Consider the following 17,736-nt stretch of genomic DNA (forward strand, 5'->3'; position numbering starts at 1 on the left):
CTCCAACCCCGTGCACAGTGCAGTGTTGAAGCACTGTTTACTTTTGATTACAGCAGAGGACCGGAGTGGGACTTTGAGCCGTGCTGCTGATCGCATGGAGATCACAGAATCATACGGAATGACCCGGGTTGGAAGGGACCTCAAGGATCATGTAGTTCCAACCCCCCTGCCCAGCAGGGCCACCAAACATACACCTTTACTAGATCATGTTGCCCATGGCCCCGTCCATCCTGGCCTTGAACACCTCCAAGGACGGGGCATCCACAACCTCCCTGGGCAGCCTGTTCCAGGGCCTAACCACTCTCCTAGTGAAGAACTTCCCCCTAACATCCAACCTAAATCTTCCCTCTTTTAACTTAAAACCATTTCCCCATGTCCTGCTATTGTCAGCCCTTTCCAAGAGTTTAAGGGAAGAGTAAGTTCCCTTCAGGTATTGAAAGGCTGCAATGAGGTCACCCCGCAACCTTCTCTTCTCCAGGCTGAACAAACCCAACTCCCTCAGCCTGTCCTCATAGGGGAGGTGCTCCAGCCCCCTGATCATCTTCCTGTCCCTCCTCTGGACCCTTAACAAAATCTCCATGTCTTTCTTGTACTGAAGGCTCCACACCTGGACACAGTACAACAGATGGCGCCTCACAAGAGCTGCGTGGGATTATGACATAGAATAGCAGAATTCTTTGGGCCCTGCCCAGCACCGAGGGACACACAGAGCTCAGGGCCGCATCCTGCCTGTCTGATCCACCGCTCACATCCCACCCAGCGCTACTAATGTGGCCCCGATAGTGCAACGTTCGTGGTTGTTATCAGCCCCTACGGGACGTTCCACCTCCCTGAACTCCTCCGGGCCGCCCCTCTGGTCCCCGCCCGCCCCTCTTGGCCCCTCCCCGGGCCGCGGCCGGCGCTGAGGGCGGAGCGGAGCGGAACGGCGCCGCGTACAGCGGCCGAACGCCGAGCGGAGCGGAGGGTGAGCGGGGGAAGGGAGAGAGCGGAGTGGGGTCGGGAGGTGGGCGGCTCCGGGTGTTCAGCTGCACCGGGACGGCGGTGGGGACGGGGACCGGGGTTGGAACGGAGCGAGTTGGGAGCCCGGGCCGCGGGGAGGGCCGAGGCCGAGGCGGTGTCAACAGCGGCGCTTCCCGGCCCGGCCGTCAGCGCTTCCTGCCCGCTCCGCAGCCGGGTTGTGCCGGGGGGAATTCCTGCCTCGCTGTTCCTGTTCCGAACCGAGCTCCAAGGGCCCCTCTACGGCTTTATAACAGCGTTCTATCAGCTGTTGTTTCATCTGCAAGCGTTTGTCATCGTGTCTGTTGGTTCTGTACTTGGTTGGACCTGATTGGGTTCGCTCTGTGCCGCTCTAATGCCCCCCCCTGTGTTAGTGGGGTGCTGGAAGTAGGGATGTGTTTCATTTTGGGGTTACTGAGGCCATAAGTGTGAATGGAGGCACAGCATTGAGTCCATGGAGCTGTCAGCGTTGGGGCAGTTCTTGTAACTCACATCAGTGACGTTGGCTGCTGTGTCCGAATGGTGCTCTGACATCACACCATATTGCTATGGCCGCTTCCCTACGCCAGAGTGCTCACATCGTGCTGCTATGGGAAAGATTAATGTTAAAACATGCAAATATTGAAGGGTCCATTCATCCAAAGAAACACCTTTTGATGCCCAAAGGCCCAGCTGTGTGTTCCCATGGAGGTGATGATGCTGGTATAGGGATGGCACTCCCTGACATCAATAGGTTCTGTATGTGGAGTGTTCACCCCATTAACCCTCGTGTTCCATGGCCCCAGGGACGAGCTGAGCCCTGGGAAGGCCGCAGGGTAAGGAGCTTTGTGAAGATTTTGAGCTTTGCCAACCAGGGACTGAACTGCTCCGTGTCGTGCTCTGACACACTAATGCTTTTATTTGGAGTTTCCAAACCAGCTTTTAACCGGGATGGTTTGTATTTGAAACCATAAACTGAGCTTCGTTTTGTGTCCATCCCATCTGCACTTAGTCTGAGCGTGGCTGCATGGCAGTTCTGCATGATCAGCTCGGATGGAGGCATGAGTTTAAAACTGGGTCAGGTTTGGGTTGTGTTTCAGCCCTGATCAGGTTTTGGGGTTTTTTTTTGTCTCCTTTATTTTGAATGGTGAAAACGTTGGTGGCTGTGGGCTCAGAGCAGCCGGGATCACTGTGTGCTGAGCTCTGCAGCACTTATTGATTCCCCTCTTGCACAGATTAAAGGCTGCCGTGTTTGCTCTGTAGCAGCATTAACGATTCAGCTGTGATTGTGTGTGTGCGTTCACAATGTCAGTAAGTTACTCTCAGCTCACTGTTATTCTCTTCTTCTTTCTTTAGTGGAAACGTTTCTTGTTTTTATGGGACCAGGGGTTGTTTAGCAGGGCTGTAATGAAAGCAACTTCTTACAAACGTCATCAAGTTCAGTCTCTTTTGCTTCATGAAAACAGGAAGGAACTTGGAAGGTTGGATTCATTTCAGTGCGTGCAAGTGATAAATGTAATTGCTTAGTCCAATAGGAGAGAGACCTTTTCTATGAGTCAGGAGCCTGGTCGGTACCATCTGTGTCTCCATCACTCAATGGGGAAAGAAAGTCCCCATCTATTAAATGAAGAGCTGCAGAAGGAAAGCCTTGGCCGTGCTTCCTAAAGGCCACAGTGCAATGCAGATGATGCTCAGAGCAGCACAGCAGGCAGTGCACCTGATTGCAGGTGAGACCGAAAGCATCAGTGTTATCTCTGCCTGCACTGCAATAGCCACAGTGCTCCACCACAACACTGTGCTGCTTCTCAATGCAGAGCAGCAGAATTGCCCAATGAGGCTGTGGATGCCCCATCCTTAGAGGCTTTCAAGGCTGGATGTGGCTCTGGGCAGCCTGGTTGGTGACCCTGCACATAGCAGGGGGTTGGAACTGGATGAACACTGTGGGCCTTTTCAACCCAGGCCATTCTATGATCCTATGAGAGATGAGTGTGGATAGGAGTGCAGGCGGCGTTTTGATCTCTGCTCTGCTGCAGGCAGCCCAGCAGGTCCTGGGTGTTAGGAAATACCGGCTGTACCTGAACAGGCACTGCCTCGCAGCTGTGGTGGCCTCACCTGAGCCTGGCTGAGGGTGCAAGTGGAACTCTTTGGATTGAGAAACGCCAACCAAAGCAGAGCTCGGTGTGTTTTGCTGTTTGTTTGTTTGCCTCTGATGAGCAAAGCCCTTTGTATGGGGGGAGCTCTGAGCCTGCGTGGGGTTGGTGATGTTACTGGGCACGCTTAGGGGCTGCTGGTGGGGCCTGGCTTTCCTCCCCCCTTTCCTTTTGTTTAGCTGAAAATATGGGCGCCAGGCAGTGGCTGTGTGCTGGGCAGGTGCTCTGAGTCACCACTAGCTGTTATTTATTTTCAATATTGATAAGATGGAAAAGGGTTTAAGTCCATCTAGGCAATGAAATGAGAGGTCTGAGTGCATCTGCAGCCGTAGCTATATTGTGGCTGAAGCAGATTTGAGGCTCTCTTGGAGTGTTTGGACCGATGGCTTCAATCCCAGGGGTGAGGGGAACCGAACATCACCCCAAACACATCCATTGGAAATAGACCCTTAACGTGGAGCATTCCAGGCATGTGGGAAGAGCAGTCGGGCTGGATGTATTGGTTGCACTGCCTTTTTATGTTGCTTTTCATGTCATATCCTTTCCTCCAATGCAAATAAACTTGAAGTTGCAGGGAGGGGCTGCTGGGAAGTGGAAAAAACTTTCATTACAGACAGCTGACATGCAGGATAATATCTTTTTATGTGCCACCTACCGCATGATAGCTTGGAGTAAATCATAGGTCACTGGGTAAGGTTATTTCTGGTGCAGCTGTTTTACGCAAGCTGGCCCATTCCAGCACACCCTTCCCAGGCTGGCACTGGGCTGAAGAGCAGAGATCTGAAGGGGTTTATGGCATAAAGGCAGGTGATAGGGAAGTTAACGTGGCCAGATGTTGGTTTGTAACGCTAATTGTAGATGAAAATAACGTCAAGATTAAAGCTGGAGACTGAAGCCGTTCCCAGCAGCCTTCCTGATGAAATATTCATGTATTTAGGGCTTTTAACTCATCTGATTACGTATAATAATACTGTAATCGGTGCGACTTGCTGGCTTTGGATCTGTTGGTGAATGTGATCGTAGGCACACGGATCACTAGAAGCTGCATAGATCAGAACACGGCTTTCTCAGGCATCTCCTTTGCAATGATCAAACAGCTGTTTGAATGCCCCGGGGTCCTTAGTGCCTTCTCCTCCATTCTGCAATCTCAGCACCCTGCAGGCATTGGAGCACACAGTGCAGTGCAATGCAGTGCAGTGCAGTGCTGGGGACCATGAATTGCAGCTCAGCAAAACCCGGTCTGCAGAACGGTGAGGCTGAAACTTCATTCTCTTTAATTGACGTTTTCATGCTGAGTTGATACAAAGTGCATCTGGACAGGGAAAAGGTTTAATAAACCCAACTAATATTGCTGCGTGGCTTTTGAAACCAGCAGCATCCCTGCTTTGGTATATGGGTGATTTTGTATGAGCTCAAGAAAGAAAATGAGTTGCATGTGGGGGTCGGCTTTGCTGAGAAAGGTGTCCTGAGCAAGATGGAAAGTACAGAAATCACAGATCATGGCAATTAATATTCAGATGAAGTGTGGGACGTTCTAAGGTCTGGATCAGAGTACAGAACTGACTGTCTCCAGGCCATATGCTTCATGAATTTACGCATTAACGCATTCGTTTCCCTGTTGCCTTATGTCTTTTCATTGCACAGAGGTGTGCAGAGACAGGAGCAGCCTGATGCCCTCCTGCTGCAGCCCAGCACTGCAGCACAGCTCCTTCCCTCTGCTCAGACCCACAGAAGAGCATCCCTGCTTTTGGAGCAGGAGTTTGGCTGCCCGGACTGTTGGTTTTCATTTCATTGTATAAGAATCTATTTTGGTTGCCATCCCCCATAATGGGGTAAAACTGAAGTGGCTCGTATAGAAGCTCTTTAACCCATCAGAGCAATGTCCTTTAGGGAGGAACGTCACGTCACTCTTATTTTCCATGCAGGAAATTCCGGGAGGAACTGCTGCAGTTGTTTTGCCCTTTCAAGCCTTGCAGACTCAGGAGGATTTAACACTATGAGCATTGCTGTGCAGCTCTCAGCTCCGGGCTCTGATGCCTTCAGGTGCCAACACTGAGCTGCTGACAGCGTTCTGCATCTTCCTGCTCCTAAAAGCTTTGCATAGAAGAGAATTTCTCCCTGTTCTGCCCCCCCCCCAGGCTCCAGGATGCAGCATTACAGGACTGAGTTAATACTGAAGGATTCAGAGCTGTATGGGAAAGCCTCGTTTTAATACAAATAATAATACCAATGGCACCTTTTCCTGTATTGGAGTTAATTCAGTGCATCCAACTTGCTGCTCTCGGCATTCCCGCTGAGCCAGAAAATTCGCCATGGAAGGTTTCAAGAGGTGCTTTCCTGCACGGTGCTGATAAAACACATTAACACCAATTGGGTGCTCATTACAGCCTGGTGTGGCACATCAGCTGCCAATCAGCGTGGCACTAATTGGCCCCGTGCTGGGTGGGCATGGCTTCAATACCCCTTGGGCACAGTGCTGTACTTTGGACAGGAGGAAGGCAATGGTTTGCATCTATCTGCCCAATATTGCTGCCCAAATGAAATAATTCCTTATAGTAGAAGCTGAAGTGATGGTGACAGCCGGGCTACCTCGTGGCTCTTAGTTACTCTTAATTGCATAAACCAGGAAGAACATGGTTAAGGATGTTGCCAGGCTACTATCAGCACAACAAATTCTTCTTCCTGAGTAGAATATGGTCAGGGTTTTGCACCGATGGAGCCTCCCAGCTTTGGGCTGGGATTTAATTGGCATTAAAAAGGTCAGAGTGTTTGTTTGGGGTTTGTTTTTCCTGCTGGAGAAAATGGGGGGGGAAAAAAAGCAATTCACAAAGTGGTGGATGTGGGGGGACAGCAGATGGGAAGAAACCCTATGAGCTGGTTCTGTATGCAGTGGCCTTTTGTGTTGATGGGTTCTACTGGTGGGGAAGGGCAAAAAGATGGATTATTTTTGTAGAATCATAGAATAGCCTGAGTTGCAAAGGACCTCAGTGATCATCTGGTTCCAACTCCCTGCTCCTCAAGCAGTCCTTCATTGAACTGCTTTTCAGCACGGGACTGGCTCAGGTCTGGGCTCAGTTCCCAGTTGTTGTTGCACAGACCCACGTGTCATTTTGGTGGCTGGTTTTGGTCCTTGGATGTGTGTGGACTTCCATGGTGTGCTGCCCTGTGCTCTGCCAGCAACGTTAGCAAAGCACAGGTGGGTTAATTGGGCAAATTCCTGCCTGGGATGGAAACAGGTCCCTTGTTTTTAACAGGAATAATTTGAGTCTTGGCCTCATTTAGGAGGATAAAAGATCTCATCCTGCCCCTCATGCTGCCTTTGCCCTGGGTCTGGTCATTGCTGTGATGGGTTAGAGTTTGTTTTGCAAACGTAGCTGTGATTGAAGGAGGAGTTTTGGTGGAGCGTTGGGAGCTCATCAGTAGGCATAAAAACTAAATAAAAATAAAAAGCCCACAAAAAACAATGGCCTTTTCATGGCCTAGTTTGTAGTAATTGAAAAAGCTGGCGCGAGGAGCTCTTTGAAGCTCAAAATTAAACAGGTTTGTTTATAGTAGCCGTGATTCAGCTCTGAGCTGCCAGGGTAAAAATAACCCCATGCGTGGCCACAGTGTGGGGCAGGGTGCTGGCAGTGCCATTGCAGATGCTAAATGTTGGTTGTCTGTGGGTGCAAACCAGGTAGGGAGCAGGGGATGAGGGCATGCAAATGCCGTCAGCAAGAATCCCTTTGCTGTAGCCTCGCTTTCCAATTGCAATTGGAAGGATGTTTAGCAGAGATCTCTACATCTCCTTTACCTGGTTCTGGGGCTTCAAGGTGGCAGCATTGGGTGCAGATCTGCTGCAAAAGCATCTTACAAAAGCAGTTGCTTGGCTTCCTGTGCCATGCAGCACTGGGGCCTCACCATGCCCCACTCTAAAGAGTGGATTTGATGCTTACAAACATTATTGGCTAAAAAATATCTTCCGAAGACTTAATTTTGGTTTGTTTATCTTTCAGTGCCCTCGTAAGGAGCCTGGAAAACCCTTCAGTAGTGCTGTTAACACTGATGAGAGATCTTTTATGCCAAGGTATGAGGTTTTTTATGTTTAGTTTGACAAGTGGTAAAGTGAAAAGCTTTGCTGCTCAAAGCATCCAACCAGCTGCAGATACATGGCAGCCTTGGTGTGATGTGTGGACGGTTACATTTGCATGTGGGTAGCTGTTCTCGTGTTGAGCACCACGTGAGGGTTGCTTGGAACAGGAAACCTTTACACTTCACAGTGATCACAGCCTTCTCTTGTATCGAAAGAAGCACTGAATGCTCATCGTTTCATGCTGCTTTGCAATTCAGCCTTTGCTTCAGTGCACATTCCTGCACTGCACAGTGGCAGTGAGAGCCAAACGTCTCCTGTATGGAGGTGGGCACATTCAGTTTGCCAAACAAGAAGTTGGTTGGGATGGAACATGGTCATTTCTGGAGGAGAAATATAAATATCTGTGCTGGATAAACAGGTAACGTTAACAAACTCGTGTAAGGGCTGCAAGATAATTAAAGCATGTGGGATCTACAATAACAAGGCTTGTGTGATTCAGGATCTTGGTTTCCTGTTGCAATTGAGAGGGAAAAAAAAATCAGCAAATATTGCAGAGAAGAAATGAGAAGTCAGTCTTGTATTACTGCTGGCTGGAACTTTCCCACAAGTATTTTTACTATAAATAAGAAGTGAAAGAGTTCACAGCTATATTTAAACCGTAGCGTGATTTACTTTCAGGGCTTTCTTGGGTGGAGCATCCCGTGGAGCCTTGAAAGATGCACAGATCAATGGGTTGCATTGATGGTTTGTTATAAAATAGTCACCCACCCCTTGGAATTCCTAAGGATTGTCAAGAGGAAAAGTGTTGCTGATTGGAATTCCCCTCTACTTCCGAACATAACCCACAATTTTAGAGCTAAAAGGAAGTGAATGTTACTTCTCTGGGAAGTTTTCAAGCAGAAGAGCTTAGAGCTGCCAGAATCTCAGCCAAAACTGTTGCCAGTGTACTCAGTGTATAGACATTGCTTGGACTGTTTTAAGATATTTAAAGGTACCATTCTGGAAAACCCCTGACTCTGTTTCATCAGTTTTTATGCAATTAAGCAAGAACAGCTTTGAGAAGTGAAGAAAAATAGCCCTGAGGTTAAATTCAAGCTCTTGGTGCTGCCGCTGGCTTCAGCTCTGCTCTCTATGTAAGGCTGGGGAGCAGCTGGAGGGGTGAGAGCCTCGGTGTGGATGGGATGCAGCATCTGCTCTACTGCAGCTTGGGCTCATGTCAGCTTGGCTGTTGGTGATAGTGGACAAGGTGATGTGTTTGGTAATGGACAGGGTGATGCATTTCTGCACCAAACCCCGAGGAACAGCTTTTCCTTTATAGCCAATCTGGTGCAGCTGTAAATCCCATGGCAACATTGGTTTGCGATGCCTTTGAATAATGAAACTTCCCTGGGTTCATAGCATTCATGTTTCCGAACCCTTACTTGGGAAGGAGGAGAAGATAACTGGCAGCTGAGGTCATTGTTTGCCCGACGCCCCGACCGGGACAGCCCAGCCTGGTTCAAAATGTAAACAGAGCGTAAAATGTTTATGGCCAGCTTTGTCACTTGCCTTATTTGTCGGGGAATCTCGAGGAGAATGAGAGGTTTTCTCGTGCAGCGCAGCGAGCACAGAGAGCTGGAAGATTTCCTTAAAAAGGCACAGCCCTGGCTGGGTGAGCAATGAGTGCTTGGCAGCTGTGGGGTCGGGCTGACCTTCCTGGGGAGAACTGCTGCCCTACATCCTTCCCTGAGCCCCTGCTCACATCTCACCAGCCTCATTGCCTTGTCCTCATGGCTGTAAAACATTGAGAACACAGAGGGAAGGTGCTGCAGTGGGGGAGGGGGTTTGTGACTGCACACACAGTGTTTCCCAACAGCAGTAAGCCAACAGGTCCAGCCTGGGCATCCCAAGCCCAGTGAGCTCAGGGCAATGCTTGCCATAATTAAAACTCTCTGTGACAAAGTGAAAGGAAGCACTGAGTTGTCAGGTTTGCTATGGGAGTGTGGGATTGCATATAGTTGGTGTATACACACACTGGAACGTGTTAGAGGGTGGGTCTGTGCTTTGATGGTTATTGCTGTGCATGGTATGAGGCAGAGCTTATGTCAGAGGCCATCTAAACTCAAGCATCCAAGTGGACAAGGAAAGTCTTCACTGTTCCTACCAAGGTTCCAGCTGTGATTACATCTGCAGAGCAGCAGTGTGTTGCTCCTTTGAGAAGGCAGTGTCCTTAAGGTGTGCATGAAGGGTAACGTTGCTCTCCTCTTGCCTTGCAGGTTGCTGGTACCTGAGCAGCCCGCGCCATGCGTGAGTACAAGCTAGTGGTCCTTGGCTCAGGAGGTGTGGGCAAGTCTGCCTTGGTGAGTGGCTGGGAATGGTGCTGGCACTGCTGCATGCTGCTCCTGGGCACTGAGTGTGCTGGGATGTTTGTGCTGCTGCTTGCTTGAACTCAATGACACCCAAGTTGCCTTTGTTACGCTGCTGAAGGATCTGTGAATGTCTTTTTTTTTGCCTGAGAAGAAAGAAGTAATGAATCACTGCTGGAACAGTCAGCCTTTGGTGCTTGCTTCCTGCAGATGTGTAATGCTGTGGATACAAAGCACCAAGCCAGGGCTGCACTGATGGCACTTTGCGTTCCTTAAGTGCTCGTGTTGTTCCTCCTAAGAGGTTTACAGAGCAGAGTTGATAGGAAAGCTTTGTAAGACAGATTTCTGTCACCTGTTTTATCACAGAGCAGCCAAGCAGCTCACCCAGAAGCCAGGATGGCAAAGAAGTGGTCAAGTGTGAGGTTATCTAAGAAGGAAACAGGCCCTGCTCCTTGTCATGCAGGGTGACAGCAGCTGACTCTCAGCAGAGAGCCCTGCTCCTTTCCATTCTCTTGCTGGAATGGGCTGTCAGATGACCTGCGGAATCCAGAAGGATGGAGGGAAATGTTACTCAATTATGACTCAAATTTGATGTGCTCTTCCAGAGATCCCATCATAATCCTTGCCAGATGGAGGACTAAAAGCTTTTGATACACTCTGTTCTTCCACAGCACCTTAAGCAAACTGAAGTGACTACAGAAATTCCTGTGCCTTCCAGGGGACCAGGAAAACTGGGGAGCAATGGGAGTCAGTGTGATGCATATACAGAGCCTGAGTGTTCAGGGATGGGTCTCATGTGTTACAACAGGCCAGCAGTCCCAAAGTGGCTCAAGAAATGACAGACTGCACAACATTTAATTGACATTACCACTAATTGATGTCATTTCTCCCCACCTGAACTTTCTCAGCAGCGATTTGATGCTGCTCCTTGTTTGGTGAAGTGCTTATTGGTTAAGTGTTACCATCACAATCCGTTTGCTTACCTGATTTTTGTTCCATCTCTTTTCTCCCCAGACTGTACAGTTTGTTCAGGGAATTTTTGTTGAAAAATATGACCCAACAATAGAAGATTCATACAGAAAGGTAAAGTAGTGGCGTTTCTGTTCCTTTCACATCTCACACTGCTCACTGCTTTTTAATAATGCTATTAAAGCCTATCAGACCGAGCCAGGTGTGTATCTGAGAGCATCATGGAGCCATAAAACTACAGATAGTTTCCTTTGGCTTTGCAGAATACTTCACAAACTTGAGGCTTCTGGCCAACCCAATGGCATGAGCTGCTGTATAGCTGAATAATAAGAAAAGGGCCAATGGTGCTGTTAAATTGGCTGTTTTTACCTCTATTTAATAGGAGAACTTAACCTCTGTTGCTCGCACAACTTTTAGATCTCTGATGTCTTTGTTGCTTTCTCTTGGTGTTATTCTGCTTAGTTTGAAGGCACATACAAAGTCTCTGCAGCTGCTTTGCACGCAGGGCTGAGCAGAAGTCCTTGTCAGGATCCCTGACCCTGGTGTTATGCAGCTCTATTAACAGTGCTGCTTTCTTCTCTGGGATTGATGTCAAGGAACCCATTGTTTAGCAGATTAGCATAATTGTTGCCATAATTAAAGACACCAAAACAGAAAACAAAACTTGCAGCCTTCATGCCTGCAATAATTAAGCATAAATTCTGAGCTCTGCTGTTAAGATTTATTCAGCTTTCGTAGAATTACCCACGGGGAGTCAGAGGCATTTCTTAGATGGTGAAAGGTTTGATAGGCCTGAGCGTGAGCAGAGGTACAAGGGAGCTGCCCCATGTGCCAGCTGGGGGTGTCACTGAGCTCTGATAGCAGAGCCTCTCATGGTGCTGGGAAGGTGCTGTACTGCAGAACTCTCTGTTGCAGAAGTGAAAAATGAAGCTGAGATTCCTCTCTTCTGCCTCATTTTGGAGGCTTTACTTTTAACTGTTTCTTTCTCTTTTTCCCCAGCAAGTGGAGGTAGACTGTCAACAGTGTATGCTTGAAATCCTGGATACAGCAGGGACAGTAAGTGTAACCCCTTTTTCTAATTGGCACCTCCTTATCTCCATACAGCAAAGCTATTCCATCACAAACATCCATCAGCTGCATTAATGCCATTCCTTTTTCCTTGACTCCAGGAGCAATTCACAGCAATGAGGGATCTCTATATGAAGAACGGCCAAGGGTTTGCACTAGTATATTCAATAACAGCACAGTCCACGTTTAACGACCTACAGGACCTACGGGAACAGATCTTACGGGTGAAGGACACTGAAGATGTAAGTACAACATTGTCTGGTTTTGTAAATGAATAGCATATCTTCCGAATGAAGCACGTGGAAATTTGTACGTGAGCAGAATGTCTTTCTAGGAATACTCATTGCTGCACAGCCAAGTTTTGTGCTGGAGTTCCCTCTGCAGTGTTTGTGACATTAAAAACAACATCTCGAGTTTGCTGGAAAGCTGACAGTCTGGATGGGGAGTGATAGCAAAATGGTGGGAGTCTTTTTTAGTGTTGGTGTTTTCCTCTTTCACTGTGCATTAGCAGGACTTCATTTCCTTCAGACTAAAGAGAAATCACTGTTACATTTGCCAATAATGATTCAGTCACTAAAATGGATTTATGGTGTTGTGCCAGGGGGTGGCACATAGAATCATAGAATGGCCTGGGTTGAAAAGGACCACAATAATCATCTGGTTTCATGCCCCTGCTGTGTGCAGGGTTGCCAACCACCAAACCAGGCTGCCCAGAGCCACATCCAGCCTATTTGTTCAACCCAAGGCTCAGAACCTCTTCAACTTTCATGCTCAGTTTTGGGCTTCCATTTTTAAGTTTCAGGGCACAGCTTTTAACATCCCAGCACTTAAACCATTAACCTTAGTCTGTGTTTAAATCCAGTCTTCACATGACACAGGAAGTGATAGAGCAAGTTGTTCTACTTCCCTTTTCTGCTCCACATTGATTACTGTATCCTGAAATAACCTTATAAAAAGTTTGGAATCTTTCAAACCTGTCCCATTAATCAACTAAGTAGCACTTTTTTTTCCCCCCTATCATTTCTCATTTTCATTTCCTTCTTTTATTTGCTGAACATGTTCAGAAGGAGAGAGTGTAAGAGAGAGCATTGGGCTGAGATGGTTGTGAATCATAGAAGGGTTTGGGTTGGAAGGGACCTGCAAGGTCATCTGTTCCCAACCCCCTGTTACAGGCAGAGACACTTCCATTAGCCCAGGTTTCTCGCTGCCCCCATCCAGCCTGGCCTTAATGTGAAATGATCTTTTGAGGGGGGTTTTGTGCCTTCAGCTTTCTGATGTAAGAAGTAAAATTTACTTCTTAAGCATAAAAGTGCCGTCGTTTTCTGCTCAATACGGCTGTTTTAAAGACAAAAATTAATCTTGAGTGCAGCTGAATGAGAGGGAGAGACTGCAAATACTTTCAAGTGGATTAGAAAGCGTATAGTGTGTTGGAAATTATCAAAGGAAGTGGATGGTGATTTATTTCCCAGCTGGAGAGTACTCATTTTCTGCTCAAAGAATGAAATGCTTCAGGAAATGGAGCGAGGCACACACCCACCAGCAGCAGCTCTTTGGGTTTGGGGTTTTTTCTACGTGTGTATAGCAAAGGGAAACAGCTGCTGAAGGAGAGGGGCTGACGGCCATCACTGTGCTGTGGAGCAAATGACTTCTTGTGTCTGCATTGTGGATATAGGCTGAATACACTGAAAATGCACCAAATGTGTATTTTAATGTGGCATTTATTGGAAGCTCCTTTTGGGAGCTGAGCTGCCAAGGGCTCGTTAATTAGAAACTTCAGTTATTATCAGCGAGTCATTATTAATGATGGTTTCAGTGCTATTTGTAGTGAATGCCCTTTTATCTGTGCATAAAATACATCAGTGATGCAATATGCACTGTGATGTGATGGGCAGATGGCCGTGTGCTGGGGCTCTGGGACCACATAGCTGCATTTCATTGACAGCACTGCTTGGGCAGTAGGTGTTGTATATTATGTTGCTGACACATCTCGTCCTCTTGCTCATCCCTTCTCCAGGTTCCAATGATTCTGGTTGGCAATAAATGTGACCTGGAGGAAGAACGTGTAGTCGGCAAAGAACAGGGTCAAAACTTAGCAAGACAGTGGTGTAACTGTGCCTTTCTAGAATCGTCTGCAAAGTCTAAAATCAATGTTAATGAGGTAAGTATGAGCTGCACCTTGTCTTTCTCACTTCTACATGAATGCCTTGTAGAGTAGAATCATAGAATTGCTCAGGTTGGAAAAGACCTTAAAGATCATTGAGTCCAACCACAACCTGACCATACTATTCTAACAGCCCTCTGCTAAATCACGGCCCTGAGCACCACATCCAGATGGTTTTTAAACACCTCCAGGGAGCATGGATAGCAGAGGGTCCCGAGTGACCTGGATGACTCTTAGATAAACTTCTACACGTTTTAAAGATAACAACTGCTGCTATTCTGAATGTGGATATGCCCCACTGTATCACTTGTCGTGTTGCATAGTATTGGCTGTTGGTTTTGAAAGTATTTGCTTTTCACATTCCTGCTACATCTGGCTGCTCAAGCAGACATCCCATCACAGTTCCTCCTCTGGTAAGCCACTGATTTACTGAGCCCATTTCCAAACATGGATCTATCTGCACAGTTTTCCTTGTTTAAATGAGAACCACCTCTGCACGTTGGTGTGCCCAGCGTCGCGTGGCTCTTGCCATCCAGCACTGAGGTTTTATTCTCCCTTGTGAGCTATCTGACAGGGCCGGGGGCCAGCTTTCCATTCACAAATGCTAAGGTGACCCCATTGAGCAGAGCAGCTTTGGTGCCAGGAGATAACTGGGACCATTTAGGAGCCTGAGATAAGGAGAAGCAGTGGGTTTTGGCCCAGACCCAGCATCCTTCTGGCAGCCAGTGTGCCATGCCCAGTGCTGCAGGGATGGGGCTGCAGGGACCTCATCTGCCAGCAGAGAGATGTTGTGTCCTTTGCCACATGTTGCTCCAGCACGTGGTGGTTTCCTTTGTACAGCCTTGGCTCTTGCTTGTAAAGGCTTAAAGATGGAAAAGCTGTTCTGCATCAGAATAGAAAATGCTTCTTATTGGTTGGTTTCTCCTACAGGAACCTTTCCTTTATGTGTCATCTGTACTTTTAGCATCTGGGTGTGAACTGCTCCTGCTACCTGGATCTTGCATCTTAGCAAAGGATATGCAGGAGTAGCTCAGGTGCGCTTCATTACACCAGAACCCAATGAAGGCAGCGTGGGTTCATTCTGTTTGGAGCAATAGAACTTGGTACTTGTGCTTTCATGCACATACAAGGCAGAAAATGTGAAATATCCAGGCATTGAAATCTGTTCCAACCTGTTTCTTTGTCTTTTGGATTTCCTTGGAATCAACCAGAATTTGTGAGCAATCAGCAGCTCCAGGAAGGAAGGAAATGAGGAAGAAGGGTGGGGCTTTCTGGAGGTCAAAGTAGTTCTGTTCAGTACCACGACCCAACTCCATGCAAGTTTGCAAAGCTCCTTTTGCTAGGAATGGGTATTAATGGTAAAACAAATGGCAGCAAAAAGTGTTCATAAGAAGTTTGTTGCTGAAGTGAGAAGAGGTCTCTGTGGTCGTCCCCTTCTGGAAGAGTCTCCTTCAGAGCAGATGATTTGTTTTTCCTTGCTGATATTATTAATACATTCAGATAGGTCAGCACCAAAGGCACATGAGATCATCAAATGAGATCAGCTCCAATCTGAAAGGCCAGGAGGGGAAACTAAGAACACATCCTACACAGTGGGGAGTGAAGCCAGGGCCCAGAAGGGGCTCCGTTATGGATGGATGGGAGCTCTGTGCCCTCTTGTTTAATAACCAATTGCTTGAGGAATACATGCAGGTAAATGGAAGCAGATGATTGAATACATAAGACTGCAGACACCAGGAAGGAGTGTCATCCTGCCAACCTGCCTGATTTCTTTGATGCTTGCTTTGTTTGTTAGTTTGGCACTCAGTTTGTGTTTTTCCTTTTCAGATCTTTTATGACCTGGTCAGACAGATAAATAGAAAAACACCAGTGGAAAAGAAGAAGCCGAAAAAGAAAACATGCCTGCTGCTTTAGAGTCCCATGGTGCAGCAGCTCTGAGCCAGGTAAGCAGCGTCTCACATGTAGCCTGGGTGTAATGCACACCTGAGCTGCTCCTGGTGGGGCTCATTCCCCTTCCCCTCCTCTCATCTGCCTTCTGTCTCTCCACAATGCACAATTCTTGCTGTCTGTGTTTTCTGACTGAAAGCCATTTCCACTGCCGGACCTGGCAGAGAAATATCAGCCTTCCTCCTTTTGCTTGAGCTGTGGTTTGTGACACAGCAGGAACCGGTGGGGATGGGTTCCTCCTTGCTCTCCCCTGTGACTCGGTGCTCGGAGCCATCCTGGGTCAGCGGTGCCTCCTCCTTATTCTGTGCTGAAGTGCAGAGGCAGTCGGGTGACTCTCTGTGCTGTCACAGCCCTGGCTGATAAGAGGACAATTGCAAACGGCTTTGGGTGGGACGTGGATTTCAATGGCTGCCCACCAAGAACACAACACAAAACAAAACCCCACCGAAGGTTGGACTTAGGCTATAAATAATCTTCCTGTGTATCTTGGCAGGGTACTCAGTGTGCTGACAGCTGCTCCGTCACACTGCTGGATGAAAGCAGCCTCTTTGCAGCTGCAGGCTCTGGCTGGGAGCAGCACGGTGCCCTTACCCTACAGCATTAGAAACCCCACTCTTTTTCTCTTCCTAGATTGCAGGAATGAAGAACTGTTGCCTAAATGGAAAGTGCCAGCGTTCCCAACGTCACCACCTTACAGAAATTAGTGACATATCTGAAGGAGCTTCTCCTGTTCTTTTGTATCCGACGAGAAGAATTTAGATCTTAACATGGTTTGCACACACAGGCCCTGGAAAAAAGAAATTGCTCTGTGTTTTATCTCTTGGAAATTTAAGACAACAGCATTTCTCCTTTGCTACAGCAGTTAACAGAAGTGAAAGATAAACGTAATTGACTCTAGTGTATGATTATACAGAGGGGCATGGATGCATTTCAAATGTTAGACATCGCTACTAGAATGAAAGTTTCATATTGACCCTTAGATGGTAATTTCTCCCCTTCGAGCACTAAAAATGTTCCACCATTCTATTTTATATCTGTAACTATAGATATCTATTATCTGAAATCCCCCCCCCCCTCCCTCCTTCGAACTCCCTGCAGCAAATAACTTTTTGAGTCATTGACTTCATTTTATATTTAAGAGTTACAGAGTTATCATTATTTTCATCCTGGCATTATATTCTAATTAAAAAAAAAAACGTTTGTGCAAAATGCTTTGGACAAATGGGTCTTTTATAGGGGGAAAAAGAAAAACCAAAACCCTGGGATAACTGATTTCTATGGCTTTAAAAGCAAATATATATATAATATACTAAACCGACTCTAATGTTGCTTCTTGTGTTTTACTGTCACAGATTAAATTACAGCTTTTATGAATGATTAAATTTTAGTACATTTTCAATTTGGTTCTGTGTTTTTGTTACGCTTTCCTGCCTTTTCCTGTGCTTTTATTGGGAACCAGGGCTGAGAAATCCCAATGTCTGCCTTTGTCTCCATCTGACCCCGATGCAACTGTGGAGTTAAGCAGAGATCCACCTTTTCCATGCAGCCCAACCAGACTGGATGGAGACATAGGTTGGCAATACCCATCTATCTGCCTGAAAGCTACTGGGGCACCAGGCTGCAGCCCCCCGTGCTTCCTTTAAAGGAGGAGCCAAAGCGTGGTGTTTGCAGGTCGGTTATCTTTATTAAATGTACAAATATTGAGTAATTTAAGGTAATTTTCACTTCTGTGCTGCTTGCTCGGTGTGCCTGCAATGGCAGCCCTCTGCCACCAGGGGGCGCCATCCGCCCGCAGCCGCCTCTTCCTATGGTGTCTCCCCGTTCCTTTGGGGTCCCCCTGGGTTCCTTTGGGGTCCCTGGATCTTGGTGATCCCCCCCCCGGTTCCTTTGGGGTCCCCTGGTTCCTTTTGGGTCCCCTGGTTCCTTTGGGGTCCTCTGGATCCTGGTGCTCCCCTCGGGTTCTCTTGGGGTCTTTGAATTATGGTGGTTTCCCCAGTTCCTTTGGGATCCCTGGTTCCTTTTGGGTCCCCCCAGTTCCTTTGAGGTTCT

The 17,736-nt window shown here is 47.5% G+C and overlaps 1 protein-coding gene across 1 annotated transcript; it reads left to right on the top strand.

Moving 5' to 3' along the window:
- The first annotated feature begins 843 nt into the window (after positions 1-843).
- RAP1A (RAP1A, member of RAS oncogene family) lies at positions 844-17,086 on the top strand. Its single transcript, XM_015885364.2, has 9 exons — positions 844-964; positions 7,121-7,191; positions 9,453-9,536; positions 10,557-10,625; positions 11,511-11,567; positions 11,681-11,821; positions 13,594-13,737; positions 15,568-15,683; positions 16,318-17,086. Exons 3-8 carry the CDS (start codon positions 9,480-9,482, stop codon positions 15,652-15,654), a joined length of 555 nt encoding a protein of 184 aa, XP_015740850.1. The 5' UTR covers positions 844-964; positions 7,121-7,191; positions 9,453-9,479; the 3' UTR covers positions 15,655-15,683; positions 16,318-17,086.
- Positions 17,087-17,736: the final 650 nt, after the last annotated feature.

The sequence above is a fragment of the Coturnix japonica genome, chromosome 26, assembly GCF_001577835.2.
Source record: "Coturnix japonica isolate 7356 chromosome 26, Coturnix japonica 2.1, whole genome shotgun sequence".
In the NCBI taxonomy this organism is placed as follows: Eukaryota; Metazoa; Chordata; class Aves; order Galliformes; family Phasianidae; genus Coturnix; species Coturnix japonica.

What these genes read in the sequence shown, in the direction of transcription:
- RAP1A (XM_015885364.2), top strand. Translation starts at nt 9,480, where the DNA reads ATGCGTGAGTACAAGCTAGTGGTCCTTGGCTCAGGAGGTGTGGGCAAG. An exon ending in TCCTGGATACAGCAGGGACA is followed by an intron (nt 11,568 to 11,680) that starts GTAAGTGTAACC and finishes CCTTGACTCCAG; the next exon opens with GAGCAATTCACAGCAATGAG. An exon ending in CTAAAATCAATGTTAATGAG is followed by an intron (nt 13,738 to 15,567) that starts GTAAGTATGAGC and finishes TTTCCTTTTCAG; the next exon opens with ATCTTTTATGACCTGGTCAG.